The sequence below is a fragment of the Mytilus trossulus genome, chromosome 4 (genome assembly GCF_036588685.1).
Source record: "Mytilus trossulus isolate FHL-02 chromosome 4, PNRI_Mtr1.1.1.hap1, whole genome shotgun sequence".
In the NCBI taxonomy this organism is placed as follows: Eukaryota; Metazoa; Mollusca; class Bivalvia; order Mytilida; family Mytilidae; genus Mytilus; species Mytilus trossulus.
Window position 1 is genome coordinate 36657242 of NC_086376.1, and position 20599 is coordinate 36677840.

The 20599-nt window shown below is 32.4% G+C and overlaps 1 protein-coding gene and 1 long non-coding RNA gene across 2 annotated transcripts; both read right to left on the bottom strand.

Annotated features, from left to right (window-relative positions):
• Window positions 1–402: 402 nt before the first annotated feature.
• On the bottom strand, window positions 403–12824 carry LOC134716584 (uncharacterized). Its single transcript, XM_063579596.1, has 8 exons — window positions 12807–12824; window positions 12381–12607; window positions 11171–11342; window positions 5404–6438; window positions 4151–4316; window positions 3218–3498; window positions 2176–2361; window positions 403–1552 (listed from the first exon to the last, which is right to left on the bottom strand). The coding sequence occupies exons 1-8, from the start codon at window positions 12822–12824 to the stop codon at window positions 614–616; spliced, it is 3024 nt and encodes a 1007-aa protein (XP_063435666.1). The 3' UTR covers window positions 403–613.
• Window positions 12825–13000: 176 nt separating this feature from the next.
• Window positions 13001–14175, bottom strand: LOC134715228 (uncharacterized). Its single transcript, XR_010106635.1, has 3 exons — window positions 14064–14175; window positions 13440–13602; window positions 13001–13105 (listed from the first exon to the last, which is right to left on the bottom strand). It is a non-coding gene; the product is annotated as an uncharacterized LOC134715228 (long non-coding RNA).
• Window positions 14176–20599: the final 6424 nt, after the last annotated feature.

Here is a 20599-nt window from a genome sequence, read left to right on the forward strand (position 1 = left end):
TTTTAACATCGGTTAACTGCTGTCGTCTTACTATATTTGATTTATGATTGTGTATTGCCCCCCCCCTTCTCCCCCTTTGGTATCTTCTCTCTCTAGTGATTGAATTCAGTAAACAAAATAAACGAAATCCCAAATATTTGCTGTATAATTTATTAGTATTTGTAATGTAACATCTTATTTGTACGTTTGCTTTATTGTTATATCATTTTGTTTTAAACTTGAAGTATTATACATACAAATTCGTACCGTAGAGTCAGATGAGCTAATCTTTGTACTGCAATCAAAAAAGAATGAGATGATATGGTACATTTCAAATGCTTATATGTATACAACAGTAATCACAACAGCAATATTGGTCCATTATAAACAAATATGTGTTGTTATGTTTCTAGGCTTCAGGCTCATTCAAAAGTTTGATACTAATGACAAGCAATGTTTAGTTGCATGTTACAACCTCATGAAATCGGCAAGTGAGTTGCATTGTGATCAATTGTGGACTCCAACTCTTAAAACTTGATAATGCTGGTTTTATGTATACGAATTATAAAGTTTGGATTTTTCTTTTGCTGCCTGTAGTTATATGTAGAGTTTCAAACATTCTATAGGTTATCTTTTATTTCTCGTTTGGTGAAATCGGCGAAAAGTTGTTGAAAGTCTCTTCATCCGACTGAGGCACTGGAGATAATCCTATAGGTGTGAGGACTTCATCGTGAGGAGGTCGTTGTAGAGGTGATCGATGAGGTGGCGAATCTGATGGTGGTACAATAGGTGGTGATTTCTGAGAGTCCGATTTGATCACGTGGAATCGATTACCCTGTGATTTTTCAGCTGGTGATTTTTCCGCTAGTGATTTTTGGGATGGAGATTTCTGATTTGGTGATCTGTTTGAAGGAGATTTTTCTGTCGGTGATACATATTTATTGGCAGGAGATCTGTGTGCTGGGGAAAGGTTTTTACTGGCTGGAGAAATATTTTTACTGGCTGGGGAAACATTTTTACTAGCTGGTGAAACGTTTTTACTAGCTGGTGATATGGTTTTACTGGCTAGAGATCTCTGTGCTGGTGAAATATTTTTCTGCATAGGTGAAGCATTCTTTGATGATGGTGACTTATGTGTTGGTGAACCCTTGCTGTTCGGTGATTTTGATTTTGATGATGACCTTTCGTCTACAATAATCATTCCTAAGATATTATTACTTTTTTTATCCGACTTCTGAAATCGATGCTGTGGTGATATAGGTTCGTGCGCTTGTTTTGTGTCCTTTCGGTCGTTGGATTTTCTGTTAGTATCATGTCTGTTATCATACTGTCCTCCTTTTCCTTTGGCGAGATTATTCATTTTTGCCTTGCCGTTTTGCCCTCCTGATGTTACTTCGTACTGCCTTCCTTTCATAGAACCATATTGTCCAAATTTTCCACTATCATATTGCCCAGATTTACCCGTATCCTTCTGTGGGTATTTAACTTTTAATTTTCTATTTTTGTTGTCCCCATAACTACTGGAATTAACAGATGTCTGTTGGCTTTTTTTCTCTGTACATATATTATTTACCTATTGAATATGAAAAAAATATATTTAATTTACCTTTTATTTGCACATTATTATTTATTTGTAGACTTATATATTTTCAATATCAAATGCACTAGTTCAACTAAATATTTATTTCTTTTTATGTTTGAGATAAAACTAAAAATTCGATACCAATTTGTTTTATAAAGTTTATTAACAGAAAATCGATATTTTATTTGCATGTATATTTTGTTTATATATTTTAACGTTTGTAATAGTATTTTTCAAAAGTACTCCTGATATTAAGAATCTTGTTTAAACATTGTAAACTTTGTATTATACCTACGAACTATAGTTCAAGCACAAATATTTGCTACAAAGGATACACATTTCATAAATCACGAGGTACACTATAAACAAGTCTGTTTTTATAAGTAATTTCACGTTAATGTAAGAGTATAAAGTAATCATTATTTGGGAATATCTTAGTACTTTGGCACTACTTTTTGGAAATTATGGACCCTCATTGCTCTTCAACTTTGAACTTGTTTGGCTTTATAAATATTTTGATATTAGCGTCACTGATGAGTCTTATGTAGACGAAACGTGCGTCTGGCGTACTAAATTACAATCCTGGTACAGGCTTTGACAACTAATTAGCTTACCCATTGATACAATGCTGCCGTTCCAGTACTGGCCTCTCTTGCCTCATCTAGTTTGTGTGGATCAATAATGATATCAGCAAGATCTACTTGCCGCTGGGGAACAGTTTCCATATCAAGATTTAAAACTTTGTTTTTCAAACCCTCTTTTCCAACTTTGGCTAGTAAGCTTTGAATGTAATCCCAATCCTGCAAAATACATGTAAAATATGGTCCTTAACTTTGTCATTGAGCGAGAAATGCTTTTGATATCAATATAATTTAATTTTGAATGTAACGCGCCTTCTGATTGGCTGACGTTATTTTGTTATGTGCCTATAGACATAATTTAGTCATGTGGCCTTGACGTCATCAACGTTTTTTCATGATTTTCTACGATTTAAAATAGAATTTAGAATTAAATTATAAGAAATGGCTGTAATATTTTTTCTGTCTATTGAAAATAACATAAAAAAGTTGGTGCACACTGTTAAATAACCCGATACGCACGTTATTCAGTGTGCACCAATTTTTTTATGTTATTTCTTCATAGACAGAAAAAATATTACAGTCATTCCTTAATTACATATATGAAGCCCGGAGCACCGGAGATCACCCCTAGTTTTTGGTTGGTTCGTGTTGTTTATTCTTTAGTTTTCTATGTTGTGTCATGTGTATTATTGTTTGTCTGTTTGTCATTTTCATTTTTAGCCATTGCGTTGTCAGTTTATTTTAGATTTATGAGTTTGACTGTCCCTTTGGTATCTTTCGTCCCTCTGTTATTCACAATGAAGTTTCAGGACAATCAAGTTTCAGATATTTCTTTTACAATTCAGAACGATCAAATCTTGTTTTTATGAAACTGAGAAAAACACCTATATAAGTCATTCAAGATTATTCTTCATAGAGTAATGGGTGTACTCGTTGAACAATATTACTCTTCTTACACAGAACTTAAGTATTAGAAGTCTAAGAATCGACAAACTATAGGCACCCGAAATAACATACGATGCCAAACACAAACTTTAAAAACGCGCAGATAACACCATGAATTTGTAGTTATTACCTGAAGATATTCATAGTCCTCTCCTAACAATACGTATACTGCCGCGAGTACATTCCTAACTACTTCAGGTGGCCATGTATAGCACCGTATTTCTGCCAAGGTAGAATTCTGCAACTTTGCGATAGGATGTAGGTAACCTTCCATTCTATTCAATTTAGTTAACATTAGTTCTGCTCGTTTTATGTCATCTTCTAACTCTTCAGTAAATTTGGATTTTTTAGCGTCTTGTATTGATTTCTGTAGGTATTTTGGATTTTTCCGTTTGATGGCATCACTTAATGCTGTTAATATGCAATAAAAATATGAAATTTTAAAAATGAATAAAAGAAAAGATTTGTGTTGATTATCAATATGATGAAAAGAAAGCGTTTCAAAACCTATTTTCCGCAAGTTTAACTTTACTATTGAGTGTGAAAGGTTCAAACGAACACACATATATTTAGATAGATTATACAGAATACAGTAGATTTTTCTGAATGCATTCGCTTCAAAATAACAGACACTCATGTACTGGTTGACAAATTCAGGAATATTCTTTATATATTGGCAAAGTTATTGTGCATTTGATTAGCAAGGGGAGTTAAACTTTCATTGAATTATTCACAGTTAATCATTATACATTTTGTACACACATACATACACTGTATGGGTGCAGTAACATGTGTTCCCGTGCTTGTGGTGTATGCCCTTATATTTTTCAAATATTGGTTCTTTGCCTGAGAGCTTTAACATATTTTTTTTTATCTTTGAATTGGAAGGAGAGTTGTCTAATTCGCATTCATACCACATCTCCTCATAATAATCTATTTACTCGCTGTATGCCGTTGTTAAAATCTACATATTGTCTTTTTGTAGGATAACTCTTATATCAATTTGAAATTAAATTCTTGATATGAATGACATGAGTTTCAATTCAATAAAAATAAAACACACCCTTTTTATCATCGAAGAAGCCTATTTTGTCTTTAGCTTTCTTCACTTCCCCTCTATCAGGTACATTGTGGAGTATAAAGTCATCTAACGCTTCCTTTAACCTATGCCTTTCATCACCATCAGTTGCTCTTTCCAATTTTTCTCTCAGCATTCTTTTAGGAAATTTCTACAATAACGTGGAAAAGGCAATCAGATAATGCAGACGAATTTTGCAGATTCTATTTATGCTTATATTTTCTAAATCATTTTAATCTTCTGATTTGTTTTTCTATTCAAAACCAGTAACAGCCATTATTGAGCATCTTCTGTTTTAACTATTTGCCCAGGGCAGTGCATTAGTCCGAGTAAAAACTATTTTGGAAGTTTGAGGAATAAGAATCCAAATCATGAATAGTTTATTTGCATGAAAATGGATTCACTAACAATTCGATTTTGAGACGGAAACTTGCTGCTTCAAGTTTAAGTATAGAATTTAATACGATTAAGTTTTTTTCTTCTTTTTTTCACCTGTTCTGTTTATATTTTTCACCTGTTCTGTTTATATTTTTCACTTGTTCTATTGTTTCATTGTTGTCCTCTTAAAGTTGATAGGTTTCCATCTGTTTAAGTTTGTATTCCGCATTTGTTTTTTACTACTGTTGCCTTTATTTTATTCAGGTTGTGCTTTGAAGAAAGTCTTTTAAAAAAAAGTCCGCAAGACGGCAGTACCTTTTTTTTAAACAATTAAATTGTTTATATCTTGCTTATACTCTATGGTTAATTTGTCCTGAAAACCTTAGCTTCTGCATTGTATTCTCAGTATGTTTTACTTTAACACTACAATTACACTAAAAAAAATGCGTCTCTTTTACATTTGTATGATTGTTTGAATTGTTTATTCATTTGTCCTGAATATCTATGATGTGAGAGTATAATATTGGCGGCTAGACTCCAATTATTATATCGTTTACCAAATATGTCTGCTTGAGGTGAAACCCATTTTTAATGTAACTTTAAACTACAACTGGAAGTTAATCCGATATGAAATCAGATTTATTTTGTCATTTTCTTTTCTTCTAAAAATGCCTGTAACGAGTCAGGAAAAGGACAATTGTTGGCATTTCGATGCTTTGGTTGATAAAGTCGAGCGTTTGAACTTGTTAATTTTTTCTTTGTGTGTTTGCTTATTCATGTTTTGAATTATGTTATTGTTCTTATTTATTTTCCAGTTTATTCAGTTCTATCTTAAAGATGAAGTAAGTATTCGATATTACCTCAATGTTGGATGATATCTTGTTGAAAACCAGAAAATAATTGCACACATTGACAAAGTCCACGTCATCACCACCCTTTGCGTGTATTTTGAGTCCATAGTGTCCTTCTCCAGGGATTCGAACTTTGATAGTTAATAATTTATTATGTACATCATGACTGACGTATTTTTGTAAATCATCAGCAAAATTTGCACCAATCATTTCAACATCAAACTCGTATTCGTGATCAAGTTCAAATCTAATAGTTGTATCAGCATCTGGAAGAACAAATACTTCACCGTCTACATGTGAAATAGGGCGAATACCTCGTACCAAACAATGTGGAGTTACGCCCCATCCAATCTCAGGTACGTCAGGGAACAAGTCAATATCTTCCTCGTGAACATTATCAAAACAATATATTTTTATTTCTGAGACTAACACCGTGTCTGACACAGAATAATCAGGATTGATATGCCCTGCCTCTACAGAGAAAAGGTATACACCCGATACTGGTAACTGGATATTAAACATAAAATGAGCGTCTTTTCTCCACATAAACACAAATGTTTCGAGGTCTGTTGGAAATGCAGAAGGAGTTATGAGTTCTTCATTTTTATCTTCACCTTCCTGCTCAATCTCATGAAGCCTGCTCGTAATTAATCCCCTGTGTGTTGACTCCCCACCTGCGTACCCATTGATCCCTTCTTTAGGAACCATTTCCCTTTGTGTTGACTCCCCTCCTGCATGCCCGTTCATGCCTACCCTTGGTTTGAGTAATTTTTTCCCTATCAAGTTATACTTGACTACAACCGTTTTCCCTATATTTCGTGTTGTTGCAATTTCAACAAAAACATGTCCGTTTCTAGCTCGAACCTTTCCGGTTTTAGGGGAAAGAACTTTCATATTCATCATAAAAAATTCTGCAGTACAGTATGGGAAAGTTGCAAACTCTGACATGGTAACCATTGTCGTCAGGAGTTGCCACTGTCTGTCATCAGGGCGACACCATGTGTTAAACTCTTCTGGTTCCGGCAAGAAAAAATAATTTCGAATCTAAAACAAATAAAGAAGGGAATACTTAAATCCATATTATTAAACAAACATCATAATAGCCTTGGTTAATTAATGCTATATAATCTCGTTTCTGGGATTTTTTTGTGTTACAAAGTATTAGAAATTATTATAAATTAAAGAATGTATCTCCCTCATGCAAAGCTCAGATTCCTTTCACGGATTTGGCTATACTTTTTGGACCTTTTGGATTATATATAGCTCTTCATCTTTTATATAAGCTTTGGATTTCAAATATTTTGGCCACGAGCATCACTGAAGAGACATGTATTGTCGAAATGCGCATCTGGTGCAAGAAAATTGGTACCGTTAATTTTATTATTCAACTAGTTTTCACGACCATTTAATACCGGCAGAAAAAAAATCGTTTTGGGTTTTGCTGTTTTCATTATTTTTGTCTGCTAAAATTTTGGCCATATATGCAAACGAAAAATGGTTTTAAGAGTCATTTGCGGGAAATAATTCCATGGAGTCGTCAAGCAACAATTTCAAAAATTTGTAGATCTTCTCCCGCTGAACAAAATATCTATCAAAAGTTACTCATCAACAACCATATTTTCAAAGTTTTAAGAATAAACGCCAAAAAAGTTGTAGTCCATCAGCTAGTTCTCAAAAGCGCTCTAGTTAAGGAGTTTGTGTTACACCCCAGGGTACCGCGATTTTTTTTGATAGAATTCAACTTCATTATCTTATTGATAAAATACAAGGTGTTAGACTTTAAAAAAAGTGTCCAAAAGTGGTTTAAAAACGTCCCTTTCAATGGTCCCCTCATTTAGCAATCACGGCTTAGTAATTTTTAATTAAATTTTTTGAGATAAAGCGACTAAAAAAAATAAAGTATAGGTGTAAACAACTAAAACAGATACAAAACTATCATATTAAATGTTACTCTGAAGATTTTTTGTTTTAAAAAAAAGTTTTTTTTACATTACAAACAATCCGATTTTTTGGGTTAAAATTAACGCATATTTTTTCCTTTCATAAAGAAATTCGTTATACATTTACCCGTTTTAGTTAATTAAACTTTAGAATTAATCATTATACAATGTTTCAATCAATTGCAGTATTTATATATCGTCTAAAATATGAAATATTTGATAAAATATATGTACGTGCAAATACTCGTTAAATTACGGAAATCATCAAATCACCGTCATTGATTCAGTATACAACATGTACAATGCATTCACACATAAGCATTATCAATTTGCAACTGAAAACACACATTTAAATGTCGATTTATGATGTTTTAGTGAGACAAATTATTTTATAAAGTGAATGTGTAACAAAATATTACTGAAAAAGTACAAATTAAGGTGGGATTTTTTTTGCGTTCAGAAAAGGTGCACTCTATCGAACTCAATAAAAGTGTGCTTGATTACATTTGGTGTTTTAGCTATGTAGTGATTGACTTAAGATTGTTAAGTCATTCAATCGACAAACATCGCTTTGAATGAACGTCAAATAGTCAGTTATTAGAATTGGCCATACTTTTTACGTTCTTAGGTTTCTAAGAGATACAAACAAAAATGGCTGTGTTGTTTTCAGTTTAAATAAAGATTCTGTTAAGCGTTGGTTGTTAAATGTACATTAAATTGTTATCAAAGGTACCAAAATTATAATTTAGTATGCCAGACGGGCGTTTCGTCTACATAAAACTCATCAGTGACGCTCATATCAAAATACTTGTAAAGCCAAACAAGTACAAAGTTGAAGAGCATTGAGAATCCAAAATTCCAAAAAGCTGTACCAAATACGGCTAAGGTAGTCTATGTCTGGAATAAGAACATCCTTAGTTTTTCGAACAAATTAAAGTTTTATAAACAGGAAATTTATACAAATGACCACATTATTGATATTCATGTCAACACATACTGTTGACTACGTGGCTGGTGATACCCTCGGGGACGAAACGTCCATCAGCAGTGGAAAGAGCTTCAATGTCCTTAAAATTCGAGATCTGGTAGGAATGGGTTACCCTGAAACATCCGCACAAAAAGAACTTCAAAAAACTCGAATGAAGCGAGACAAAAATGGTGTTATGAAATTGTTTCAGACACTGCAAAGCTGGTCAAATCCATTTGAAACATCTGAGCATTTATATGGCTTGTTCTTGGGTTCTGTTGCTTCTTCGGAATTAATGTGCAACCTTCTAAACGCGTATGAAAAGGGAAAGTTTGCTTCAAAAATTTTCATTAATGAACGGCTTATACAAAAGTCAACTGATATCTTCAAAATAATTAAAAGATTATCATTGCTTACATTTTCAAAAAAGGAAATAAAAGACAAGCAGTTAATGGCTGATAAGAACAACAAAACATTGAGAGCAGAGGAAAAAAAATGTCGCCTGCTTGTCATAGCCTAGACAAGATAGTTGGTTGCACAAAAGGCTCTCCAGTTTGAATTAGGTCCTCTTCCAATGTATCTTGCAAACTTTGATGGTACACATGTAATGAAAATTAAAATCTGTCCTTGATGGTCTTTTACAAAATGATCATTCCTTGGGAAAGCATGTGGATATTTGATGACATGGCAGTTATTCAATCCATTACTAGAATACCACTCACTTTTTTTATTTGGCAATTGTGATTTTAAAAACCATCCTTTTAGTTTCGAAAAGATGTCCCGCATTGATTTTGTCACTGATTAGTATCCCACAATATCCATAAAAAAAAATAAAACAGCAGGTCCTTGTGAGGGCAAATCATTACGATAAGTTCTAGATCATCACAATCGTGTTCTTGTGAATGGAAGAAATGTTTGTTAGTTGGGGAATACAAAGTTGCTCTTGTTGAATTCTTTGGTTTGGAAAAGAGTAAATAATCCTATAGATTTACACTTGAATGTATTGATTTATTTGTATCACAAGGAAGTATGTGCCACAAAATAAATGTTGGAAATGAAATAGCGTAGAATGGTTTTATCTTATAATCAAACAGGAAGAAGCCGATTACAAAATGTTTATTAATGCAAAAATATGCAGCTGACAAAAGTTACGACTCCATTGTTATAAACCTTCTGACATTGTTATGGAAGTATTGGCTTACTTTTTTCACAGTTGCATATCAATTCTAACATTGTTAGATTGGTGAGAATGTTTGTAGAAAACTGCCAGGATTTCACGGCAGTACAGGTTGTGATTCAGTAAGTGTTTTGTCTGGTAAAGGAAAAAAAGCAAAGTATTCGGCTTTTTGACACGTTATGTGTTTTCGGAAGGTCTATTCCATCGTGCTGAAACCTTTGAAGAGGTTGACGAAGAGTTGATAAAACACTCGAGAGGTTTTCGTGTTCTTTATATTGCTACGAAATTAAAAATATCGATGAATAAAGATCAGAACGTTTAGAAATGCAACCAAAAAAAGATTTATTGTCATCTACTGCCCCCAACAAAAGATGCAATGTTAAAGCACATTAAACCATCCAACTTTCAGACGAAGATTTGGAAATCTGTTCCTAAACACAACACTGGTCTGTTGCTCAACAATTATAGTTGGATTGTTTAGAACGATCTGATCAGTATCAATTGGCTAGACCAACCACCAGCGTTAGATGCTTTAATAATTCTGAATTGCTGTTCATTTAAAGCTGGTTGTGCCAACATCAGATGTTCATGTGTTCAACAAGGTTTATCCTGAACAGATACCTGTATGTAAATGCTAGAAAGCTTGTAGATAGAAGGATTATCAAAACGTTGATATTGCTAACGATGACGACGAATATGATGGAAATGATGATAATGATAATTCGGTAGATACAGGTGACCAAACTGATGATGATTCTATGGATTCTGCGTGACCTTAAAATGTAGTGATTCGGTTGTTAAAAAATTTTAAAAAGATAGAGATCTAGAAACCCTGACAGTTTTGTGTGTTTTAATATGTAAGTTATTTCATGAAAGTGATGTATAAATTTGTGACAGAATCGTGCATATCTGGTTGCCTATGTTTGTGTCTGTCGTTGATTCTATGTTTTTGTTTCTTACCTTTAAATGGTTTTTTTCAAAAGCCTTTACATTGTATTTACATTATGCTCTCTGTTTCAATATAAAAAATATACCATTTTATCAGGAAAATTAGTACTTTTGCTATTTTTCATTCAAAATTATGAATTTTGGAAATTACCCTCCCCCTTTTTTCTTGGTCCTCTACCATTTAAAAAAATAATTGAAAATTAGCCTGCGTTTTAATCAGATATGATTTGTTCCATTTAATAAAAAGAATAGTACTGAATTATTGGTTATTTTAACATTATTCTGTAAATATGTGCAAAACAAAATGTTTGATATACCCTTAAATAAGTCCACTTTTTACCCCTTTTGGACACTTTTTCAAAAGTCTAACACCTCTTAAAATATTCTTCATATATTACTCTTTAAATTTATACAAAAATATTGCGGTACCCTGGGGTGTAACACAGAATTGAAATTTTGCCCTACCAGCTGATGGACTATTGGTAATAATCATCTTTAGTGGCAATGACTTGTGAAAAGAATAGCCCAACTAATCTTTTTGGACAGGTAAGTTACAAATATATCAAATTTTAAAGCATCCATTAGTTCATGCTTTTTCTTTCTGCAACAGTTAACTAGCTGTTGCAAAAAATCGTATTACAAAACTAATAACAAAAATGTGTCTTTAACAAGAGTTTGATCAAAATATTCTTTTAATGTTGTTTTTTTAGATCAAGATTACACTTGACATTAAAAGTATCATACCTTGTCCGATGCTTTTGATCCCCAAGAGGGATGAACAAATCTCCAGTTTCTATCTATGTACACAGCGTTCCATCGATCTCTCATTTTCTCTAATTCTTGTTCCGACAGACCTACTTCGTAGTCTCCTCCTTTACTTATTCCATCAATTATCACACATTTTATACTTGCACGTCTGGAAATTAAAAATAATAGAATACTAGATGTGAATTATGTACTGTATAATATTGATAAAAAAAAATTGCAAGCTTCTTTTTTTAAAATTGGTTATACATGTATATCAGAAGTGTAGATATTTTGTGGTTTAGCAGTACATGCTTTTATGCCGTAAGTTTTTGGTGGAGTTCGTTTTCGATGTTATGTCTTGTGTACTATTTTTGTCTGTTTAATTCTTATTCGTATTTAGCCATGGAGTTGTCAGTTTATATTTGTTCTATGAGTTTGACTGTCCCTCTGGTATCTTTCGGCCGAGCTTTAAAAAAATCATCCGAACAGTAATTGTATTGTTGTTTTTTTATATGTGTCCCTTTTTGTCATGAAATTTACAATCTTGTGATTCCAATAATAAGAAAAATGAAGTCACATGTTCAAATATTCCACGATCGCCATCATAATTTTGTAAACCGTTAGGATAGATTTGGACACGAAAGATATGTGTCAAAAGATAACGTATTTGATATTTCTTAAAGTCACAACCTTCTGAGTCTTTTTGTTGTACACGAATGACTTAACGCTGAATATTTCTTGTGCAATTTTCATGTTTCAAATTATTTATATTATTATCATTGGTTAGATAGAACTTTTCCATTGGTGTTCACTTAGATAGACCATGTACTTTCGTAACCAATTTAACCAGTTTAATAAATATGTCGATTTAACTATGATGTCTTAATGTGCAAAACACTGGCATGAAAAGTTTTAAAATGTCATTATGTTGATCAAGATCTCTGAAACCTTCCGATATCCCACCACATTTTGGTGTGTTCCGCGTTGCTCAGTCTTCAGTTTTCTATGTGGGTTGTGTATTATTGCTATTCTCTCCAAAGAACGAGTTCATTCCATGGTACAAAGGGTTGACATTTCTAAAGGATATTGTGTTTAGCGAAGGTTTTTTCCATACACTCTCATACTTGTACTATTAGCTTCGGTAGTCGTTACATGTATTGTACTTAAAGACTTCTAGAACAAATTTACTTTATTTTATTAAATTTACCTGCATAGAATAGCAAAGAAGGATGCAACATCTCCTTCTCCGTCGTGAATCCATCTGAGATATCCCTTTGGTGTATCTCCGGCAGGGTATTTACCGTGTGACGGATCGCTGAAATTATGACTAACAACCCAAAGATAAAGTGTCCATACTTTTTCTAAATCTGACGTGACGTCGTCCACTAAATGTTTCAACAGAGCTGAATAATCTCCCAAAGCGGAATTTGGAACCTGAAACACATCAATTAGATATAACTTTAAGAAGAAAGGTTAATTGTACAAGGTAGCAAGCCGGTAAAAAAATGCCATATAGCTATTGTGAAAACATGTGCTTTCAAGTAGATATCTTTATAATATCTATTTACCTTTTACGTTGTTTTCTGTTTAAAAAACATGTATCTCTTAAAAAATATAAAAAAAACATATGAACTTGTAATTTACGTTTCATTTCGTTTCGAAGAGCCCCAATGCTTTCAATTTTCGTCTTAATTTGTTTTGATCTGAGCGTCCCTGATGAGCCTTGCATTGGCGAAACGCGCGTCTGTTGTATAAAATTAAAATCCTGGTAATTTTGATAACTGTTTACGGCCGAAAATAAAGTTGATATGAACTAACCGTGCTAACTCTCTCTGTTGCTTCTTTGTATTTTTCTAAATATGATACATCCTTTCTTCTAGCTGTAGGTGCTAATGCTGTCGGATACCTTGGTGGACATTCTACTACGTCTTTCTGCAATACAAATTTCAATAGTTATTAGAAATTAATCATTCAATAGTTTATAACAATCAAACGTTAAACGAAAGATACCACACGGCTATCTAAACTCTTGAGTAGAAAACAAACTGATAATGTCATTTAAAAAAACAACTAAAAAGCAACCAACAGAATACAAAACACAACATAGAAAACCATGGAGACTGCGCCTCCCGAACAGAGGGTGATCTCAATCAGAAATTGTTAATATCCTGTTCCTCCATGCGACAATCAACTAATTATTAATGATGGGCATTTGTTTATCATCAAAGTACAAGGCTTGAATTATAATATAGAAATATATATTTACATGATTCGCGAAATTATCTGTTTCATTTTCTTCCTCAAGATCGTAAACCACCAAATCATCTGTATGTTTAAAAATATCCAAATCAGATGTTCTTTGATTGACAAGTTTTGGTTTTCTACCACTAAACGACACGCCCATTTTTCAGAAAAATCAGAATTCAACACTGTAAAAGATTTAAAATAATGTAACCTTAATTTGAACCAGTAACATACGATGAACATGAGTTATTATGTACCTCCTGCCCGGTTTCCTTAAATACGCTTTGGTTGTTTTAAAAGGAATACTTCATTATAAGCAATCACTCTTTTATTACATTATTTCTCAGCAAAATGCAGGTATTAAAATGAAAATATTGATCATCACTGTACATCATATATATGACAGGTCTTGCATTTGCCAAATAGAATGTTAAAGAATTTCAATTTGTATGCATAGATATTTCTTAATTAATAAAACGATTCACAAAAACACATAAAACACATAAAAATCCTAGATACCAAACTAGGAAGTGTACAGTTTTGTACGCCAAACTAAAGCTATGTTATTAAACGACAATAATGTTTTTTATTAACGTGGAACAGATATTTAATTAAAACATTCTGTGATATCACATGTTTTACTCACATAATCGACATATTCCACAGCTTTCTCATCGTCGTCAACCTTTGACTGATTACAGCCCATTCTTCTCAATGAGTTTTGTTTAAAAAAGGCTGATCATCTTTTGTGTTTATGTTAGAATCTGAGGAAACATGTTTAAAAATATAAATATGTAAAGAAAAATACATTTGGTCAATTCACGTTTGAGATATATAACTGCTACCAATGAAATGGGAGTTTGTTTCAAGTAAATACAATGAAAGAAAACGGTATTGTATAACATATATAGTATTCTTTGACGATCGAAATAACAACAGATTTTTCACAATCCTTTGTGCCTGCATCTGAATACTGCGAACATTCGTTGATAGAGTTTGAATTATATTACCATAGTTTTAATTATGTGTGTGGATGCATGTTTGTGTGTAATATATTTTTAATCTTTTGTATCTGAGAACATTTGTTGCAATCAAGCTCTTCCGATGTAATGAGTTTATCATATGTTTTGTTATGCACTTTTTGTTTTAGGAAATATGATTATAATCTTAAAGTTAAAACTAGTTTAACCCAAATTCTTTTTCGTGCCAGTCATCTGTACGAACTATCGTCTGTTGTTTCCTTTTATAATATCTTAACAATTTTGTTATATCAAAATTTGGTGTATATGGAACATCTCTGAGTATATACCATAGTAGATATTTCTTTATCACATTTGTTATATGCTTTTTTTCAACATGTTTATCACCACGGGCTTGTTGCTTTTGTCGTAAATGCATTCTCAATCCTATCACAGAGTCCCCGTTTACGAATTACCTACATACGAACATGTCAGAAATATGACAATTGTTATCCATTTGTTTGATGTGTTTGAGCTTTTGATTTTGACTTTTGACTAGGGACATTCCTTTTTTATTTTTCCTCGGAGTTCAGTTTTTTTGTGATTTTACTTTTTTGTAATGTTTATGAATACTCTAGTCACTAGTCGAGCAGAAACTGTAGTTTTTGAATGAGATCCTTCTTTCTTAGGACATCGCTTTTTAACGTCTTTATTCTGATCTGACGACTTAGATATATATTCCTCACAATTTTCTTTTTTCTTGTTTTTTTTTTGTTCTATACACTTGGAAAAAAGTATTGCAACACCTAGATTTTTTAAAACTCTTAAAGTCTCTTATTTTGGACGGAATATGATAAAATATTTGTAAAATAATATTGAAACGTAGTTAATGATAACATTGACTTTAAAACGAACAAAAAAAAAACCCGTTTTACCTAACCAAAATTTTTATAACAAAATGTACAAAAAAATGCATTTACAACTTTTACTGCAGTCGAACTTTACAATATCAGACATTTAAAAATTAATCTTTAGATGTTTCTTCACATCATGGTTGATTGTTATACGACAAAAAATAGTACTTTGTGCACAGCCTCCTTTCAAACGGATAACCGCATCTTAACGTCTTCTGATTCCTGCCATAAGTCGACTAATTTGTTGCTAAGCTAGCAGCAACCATTCTTGACGAAGGGTATTGTTTATTTCATGACTTTTAGGAACATAAACAGAATTCCATTGGAACAATGGATCTTCCTCCACGACGCTAATATCAAACTTTGGCGAGCTCTGCACTATATTTGATACGGGCATCTGTGTGTCTGTTCGTAAGGAAAGGTCCCCGAAATGGTATTATCGCACGATAACCAGTAGCGATGAGCCGATCTCGAACAGTTCTTGTTTAAAGGCTTCTGTATGGTCATCATTCTCTTTTTAGGATTGTATTGTTTGCAATGGGTTTCCTTCTGATCAACCTTCATTATGCTTTATTTTGCATAGCAGATGTTATAGGGGTTTTCTTGACCTCGGAAAGTCTTTAACATCGTTTCTGGCCTGTTTTTTATTCTCAAAACGACTTATAGTCGAATGGTTATGACCAACAATACGTGCAATCATCACAACGACAGACCTGCTTCCCTCATGTTGGATAGCTGACATCCTGCTGCAGTTATGAGTTTTGGATGACTAATTACAAGGTGTCAATAACATAAATTTGTAAATTTTGTTATTTTAAGTGTTGAAAAAAATGAGGATAAAAACACCTGTTTTAGTGTTTACGAGCTTAGAAGCTGCATGTGCAGATAAGAACTGATAGAATCGATATTTATTGATTAAACTCAGGTGATATTTAAATAATGTTTACCTAGTTCTATTTCAACAAATTTTTTAACAAAAAATTAAAAGGGTTTTCTTAATTTGAATTTCAATTTTGTGTTGCAATACTTTATAGAATGTGTCTTTGGTTGTCCCTTCTAATATTTTTGTGGATCTTGAGTCTATTATTTTGTTGACTGTTTTGTTTTTTCGCTTGTTTTCTTTTGGTCATGATGTCCTGTGATTTTCTTCGACTTACGGTGTTTAATTGTCGAAATTCTTAATTAAGTTTCAAAAATGGTCAATTTTGATAAAAGGGATGATTTTTCATTTCCTATCGTGAATTATCCGTTTTTAGATGGTGACGTTCCCTTGTCACCATCTTACGGTGTTTATATATCTCAACTTGTACGATTCGCTCGTGTTTGTAATAATGTTTTAGATTTTAACGAGAGAAATTTATGTATTACTGAAAAATTATTACACCAGGGTTTTCGATATCACAAACTAGTCAAAACTTTTACTAAAGGAGTAGGTCCGGTAAGACCCCTTTTTGGCCCCAAAATATAACAGTTTAACAAAATTGTTAAAATGTAAACTTTTAGCTATTTATTGGACAGTTGAATGCTTCTGCTACATAAATATGGGCTGTTTTTGACAATAAAATGCACATATATCGAGTTGTAGCACCATTAAGTCATGCTAAATTACTGAAATCTTCAAAATTTTATCATTTTAGTTTAATTTTAGACGGTTTCCGTGTAAAACGAAAGTGGCCGCATTCGTGTTCATCCTTAATATTGAAATTTAAGTTGTATTTTATGATAATACATAACATATATAAAGGTTGTGGATGAACACGGATGCGGCCACTTTCATTTTTGACAAAAACCATCTGAAAAGTGACGTTTTTTGGCATATTTGAGAGATTTTTCATAATTGAGCTTGAATCGGATCGTTTTTAATGACTAAATTAGTTAAAATCTTTCACAAAAACTAATTGAAGCAAGTGAAATAGAGACTTAAGTGTTTAAAAAGTGGTCAAAATCTTTCGTCAGATGAAACTGAAATTTGAGGCCAAAATGAGTCCTTATCGGACCTACTCCTTTTATCATCGATATAAAGACATCATTCGTAAATATAGCTCAACATGCAGACTTTTTATACGTTCAGGTATTTCACATCCAATTTTTTATGGAAATATTCTTTATAAAGCACAAAGGTGTCAGTGTTCACCCCAGAAACTTACAAAACCTTTAAATAGACTGATTAAGAAGGGATATAATTACGATACTGTTGTCAAGTCATTAAAGATTGCATATTTTGGCGTTAATATTGAGTCACTGATAAGGTCTTTGCGTCGGAAATAAAGACATTTATTCTAAAAACAGTTGTTGGCATGACACGGGTTATGTTCTTCTCATATATATTATGATGGTATGATACTAAACCCCTAACGAGAAGGATTGTGCCTGATGTTCATATGATGAAATCATAATCTTTCAGTCAGTTTAATTGGAGTCTGGAGCTGGCATGTCAGTTAACTGCTAGTAGTCTGTTGTTATTTAGTATTATTGTCATTTTGTTTATTTTCTTTGGTTACATCTTCTGACATCAGACTTGGACTTCTCTTGAACTGAATTTTAATGTGCGTATTGTTATGCGTTTATTTTTCTACATTGGTTAGAGGTATAGGGGGAGGGTTGAGATCTCACAAACATGTTTAACCCCGCCGCATTTTTGCGCCTGTCCCAAGTCAGGAGCCTCTGGCCTTTGTTAGTCTTGTATTATTTTTATATTAGTTTCTTGTGTACAATTTGGAAATTAGTATGGCGTTCATTATCACTGAACTAGTATATATTTGTTTAGGGGCCAGCTGAAGGACGCCTCCGGGTGCGGGAATTTCTCGCTACATTGAAGACCTGTTGGTGACCTTCTGCTGCTGTTTTTTATTTGGTCGGGTTGTTGTCTCTTTGACACATTCCCAATTTCCATTCTCAATTTTAATGTTCAGTTTTAAGTTATGAATTATGCAGGATAGATTCAAAGAGACATTTTTCCGCTCATTTTTTATTTTGTTTTATAATGTTGATTCAAAGATAAAAATGTCCTTTACTTCATATGTGTCTTTTGGTGTAATAGTAGCAAATAAAATAAGCTTACCGCATGATTTTAACATTTGAAATAAAAAAAAAGTACAATCCTTAACTAACAAAGTAACTATTTACTCTAAGTAAAATGTTATGAGTATTGAAGAAAAATTGGTATAATTCTAGGACATTTTTCATAATCTTGTCCGTGGTTTTCTCTGGGCAATCGGGCTTCTTCCACTAATAAAAACTTGCCGCCACGAATAGCTCAAAAGCGATGATTGAAAGTGGCGTTAAAGCAAACAATTCTAAAAATCTACAACACCTAGTATGTAAAACTATATATTTATAATTTGGAACAAGCAATTATCAACTTACCTACATTCTTCAAATTATCTTTCTTTACCGGAAACACATTAAACTGATACCAGGCTTTGATATTTTTTATTTTTTTTATAAATCCAACACTTTTTGTTTTATAAACAATAAAACAAATAATTCCGTCCTTCAAATAACTTGATATATCATTTCAATATAAAGAAAGTGTATTAGCTTGAGACGGTGTTTTGGCAACCGAATTCATTTGGATAGAGGACAACATTCAGTGCATATAAAATAATATTTTTCATAAGAAGATAAATATTTATATACTAGCATTTTCATTAACTTTCAAGTCTCATAAATATGACAAAAATGAGAATATAATTTGTTCACTTATAAATGATAATGTAACGTTAGTTTAATATAATATATTCTAGAACATTGTATTGCACTTTGTTCGACGTATGGAGTATAGGTAGAAAGTGAAATGAAATGTGAAATCGATCCTATTGCTTCAAAGGAGGTGTATGTTTCGGATCGTGATCTCATTGTCAATCATTCATGTTAGTTAATCGACAGATATCTGTATTGTTACCAGTAATATATAGTTTAACATTAAATTATCTATTGTAAAATACATTAAATGATCGTTATACTAGGGTGACATGCGTGTGTATGATCGTCCAGGTTTTTATATCTTTAAATTGACAGTTATTTAACTGATTTAAATTGACATTTTGAGTCATAGAACGCAGTAAACCATTTTCACTTGGTAGATACCATTGATGTTGGACCTTTAAAGGGTATATCATTCGGGTCGAAGTAAAATTATATTTGATTGGACCTTGTTTTAGTATGGACATTTAACTATATATTTCAAATTAAGGGCTGTCGATAAAATTCCCCACTCAAGGTTGACCTTTGTAATAGTATGGTTATTCCTCTGCCCACGTTTGAATATGCTACTCCCAGTTCAACGAAGCACTTATGCGGAATAGATCTATAAGAGTCGAAAATAGTTAAAAGATGTCCTCAAATCGAAAATCTATCAATTAATCAATTTTGAATATAACAACAAAGAGAGAAAAAATCTGAGGTAAATGTATGAATTTAAAATGAAGCAAATATATCTTATTAGTCTCATTGTTTTTAATATTTTGAATTCATGGATTTAAAAAAACGTAAAAGCAATATTTCGTTCAACACTTTTTTCAGATCTAACTGCAACTACCTATTGACACCAGATGGCTTTTATTCTGTTTTCAACTGTTTCAAATAATATACAATCACTTGGATCAACACCACTTCTGATAGACGTTTCGTCCCGATTTGTATCTCAAGCCTTCTGTATTGAAATTAAATGTCATTGAAGTTTTCATTTTCTGTAATGTTGCTGTTCTTGACATTCAGTCACAGGACTTTAAATATTTCAATCCTTTATGCGTTGATTTAAAATACATATATTAGTGAGCAGAGAATGTGGTTGTTAAATTTGAAAGATGCCTTTTTGTTCTTCTTTGTTGAATATTTGTCTGTTTTCGTTATAATTGAGATTGTAACACGGTAGTGACTGTTGTACTCATATTTTGACACTTTTACCTGTTATGTCTGTTTTTTCCACTCATCGTTGTAAATATAATGAACTTTGATGCGACTGTCATACAAGTGAGAGGCTTAGCGCTATGAAACCAGTTTCAATCCACCATTTTCTACTTTTGAAAATGCCTTTACCAATTCAGGAATATGACAGTTGTTGTCCTATCGTTTGATGTGTTTATCATTTGATTTTGCCATTTGATGAGGGACTGTCCGTTTTGAAATCGTCGCCATAGTTATAATCAGTTCAGCGGTTATATGTTATATGTTATATTTCCTAAATTTCAGTATTTATAAGATGTTGTGATATTCAAAACTAATGGATTTTACCAAAGGCATCTTAGACTATTGAATTGGTCAGATCTTGCACATTGTTTTTTAAAGAATTAACACATTTTAATGCT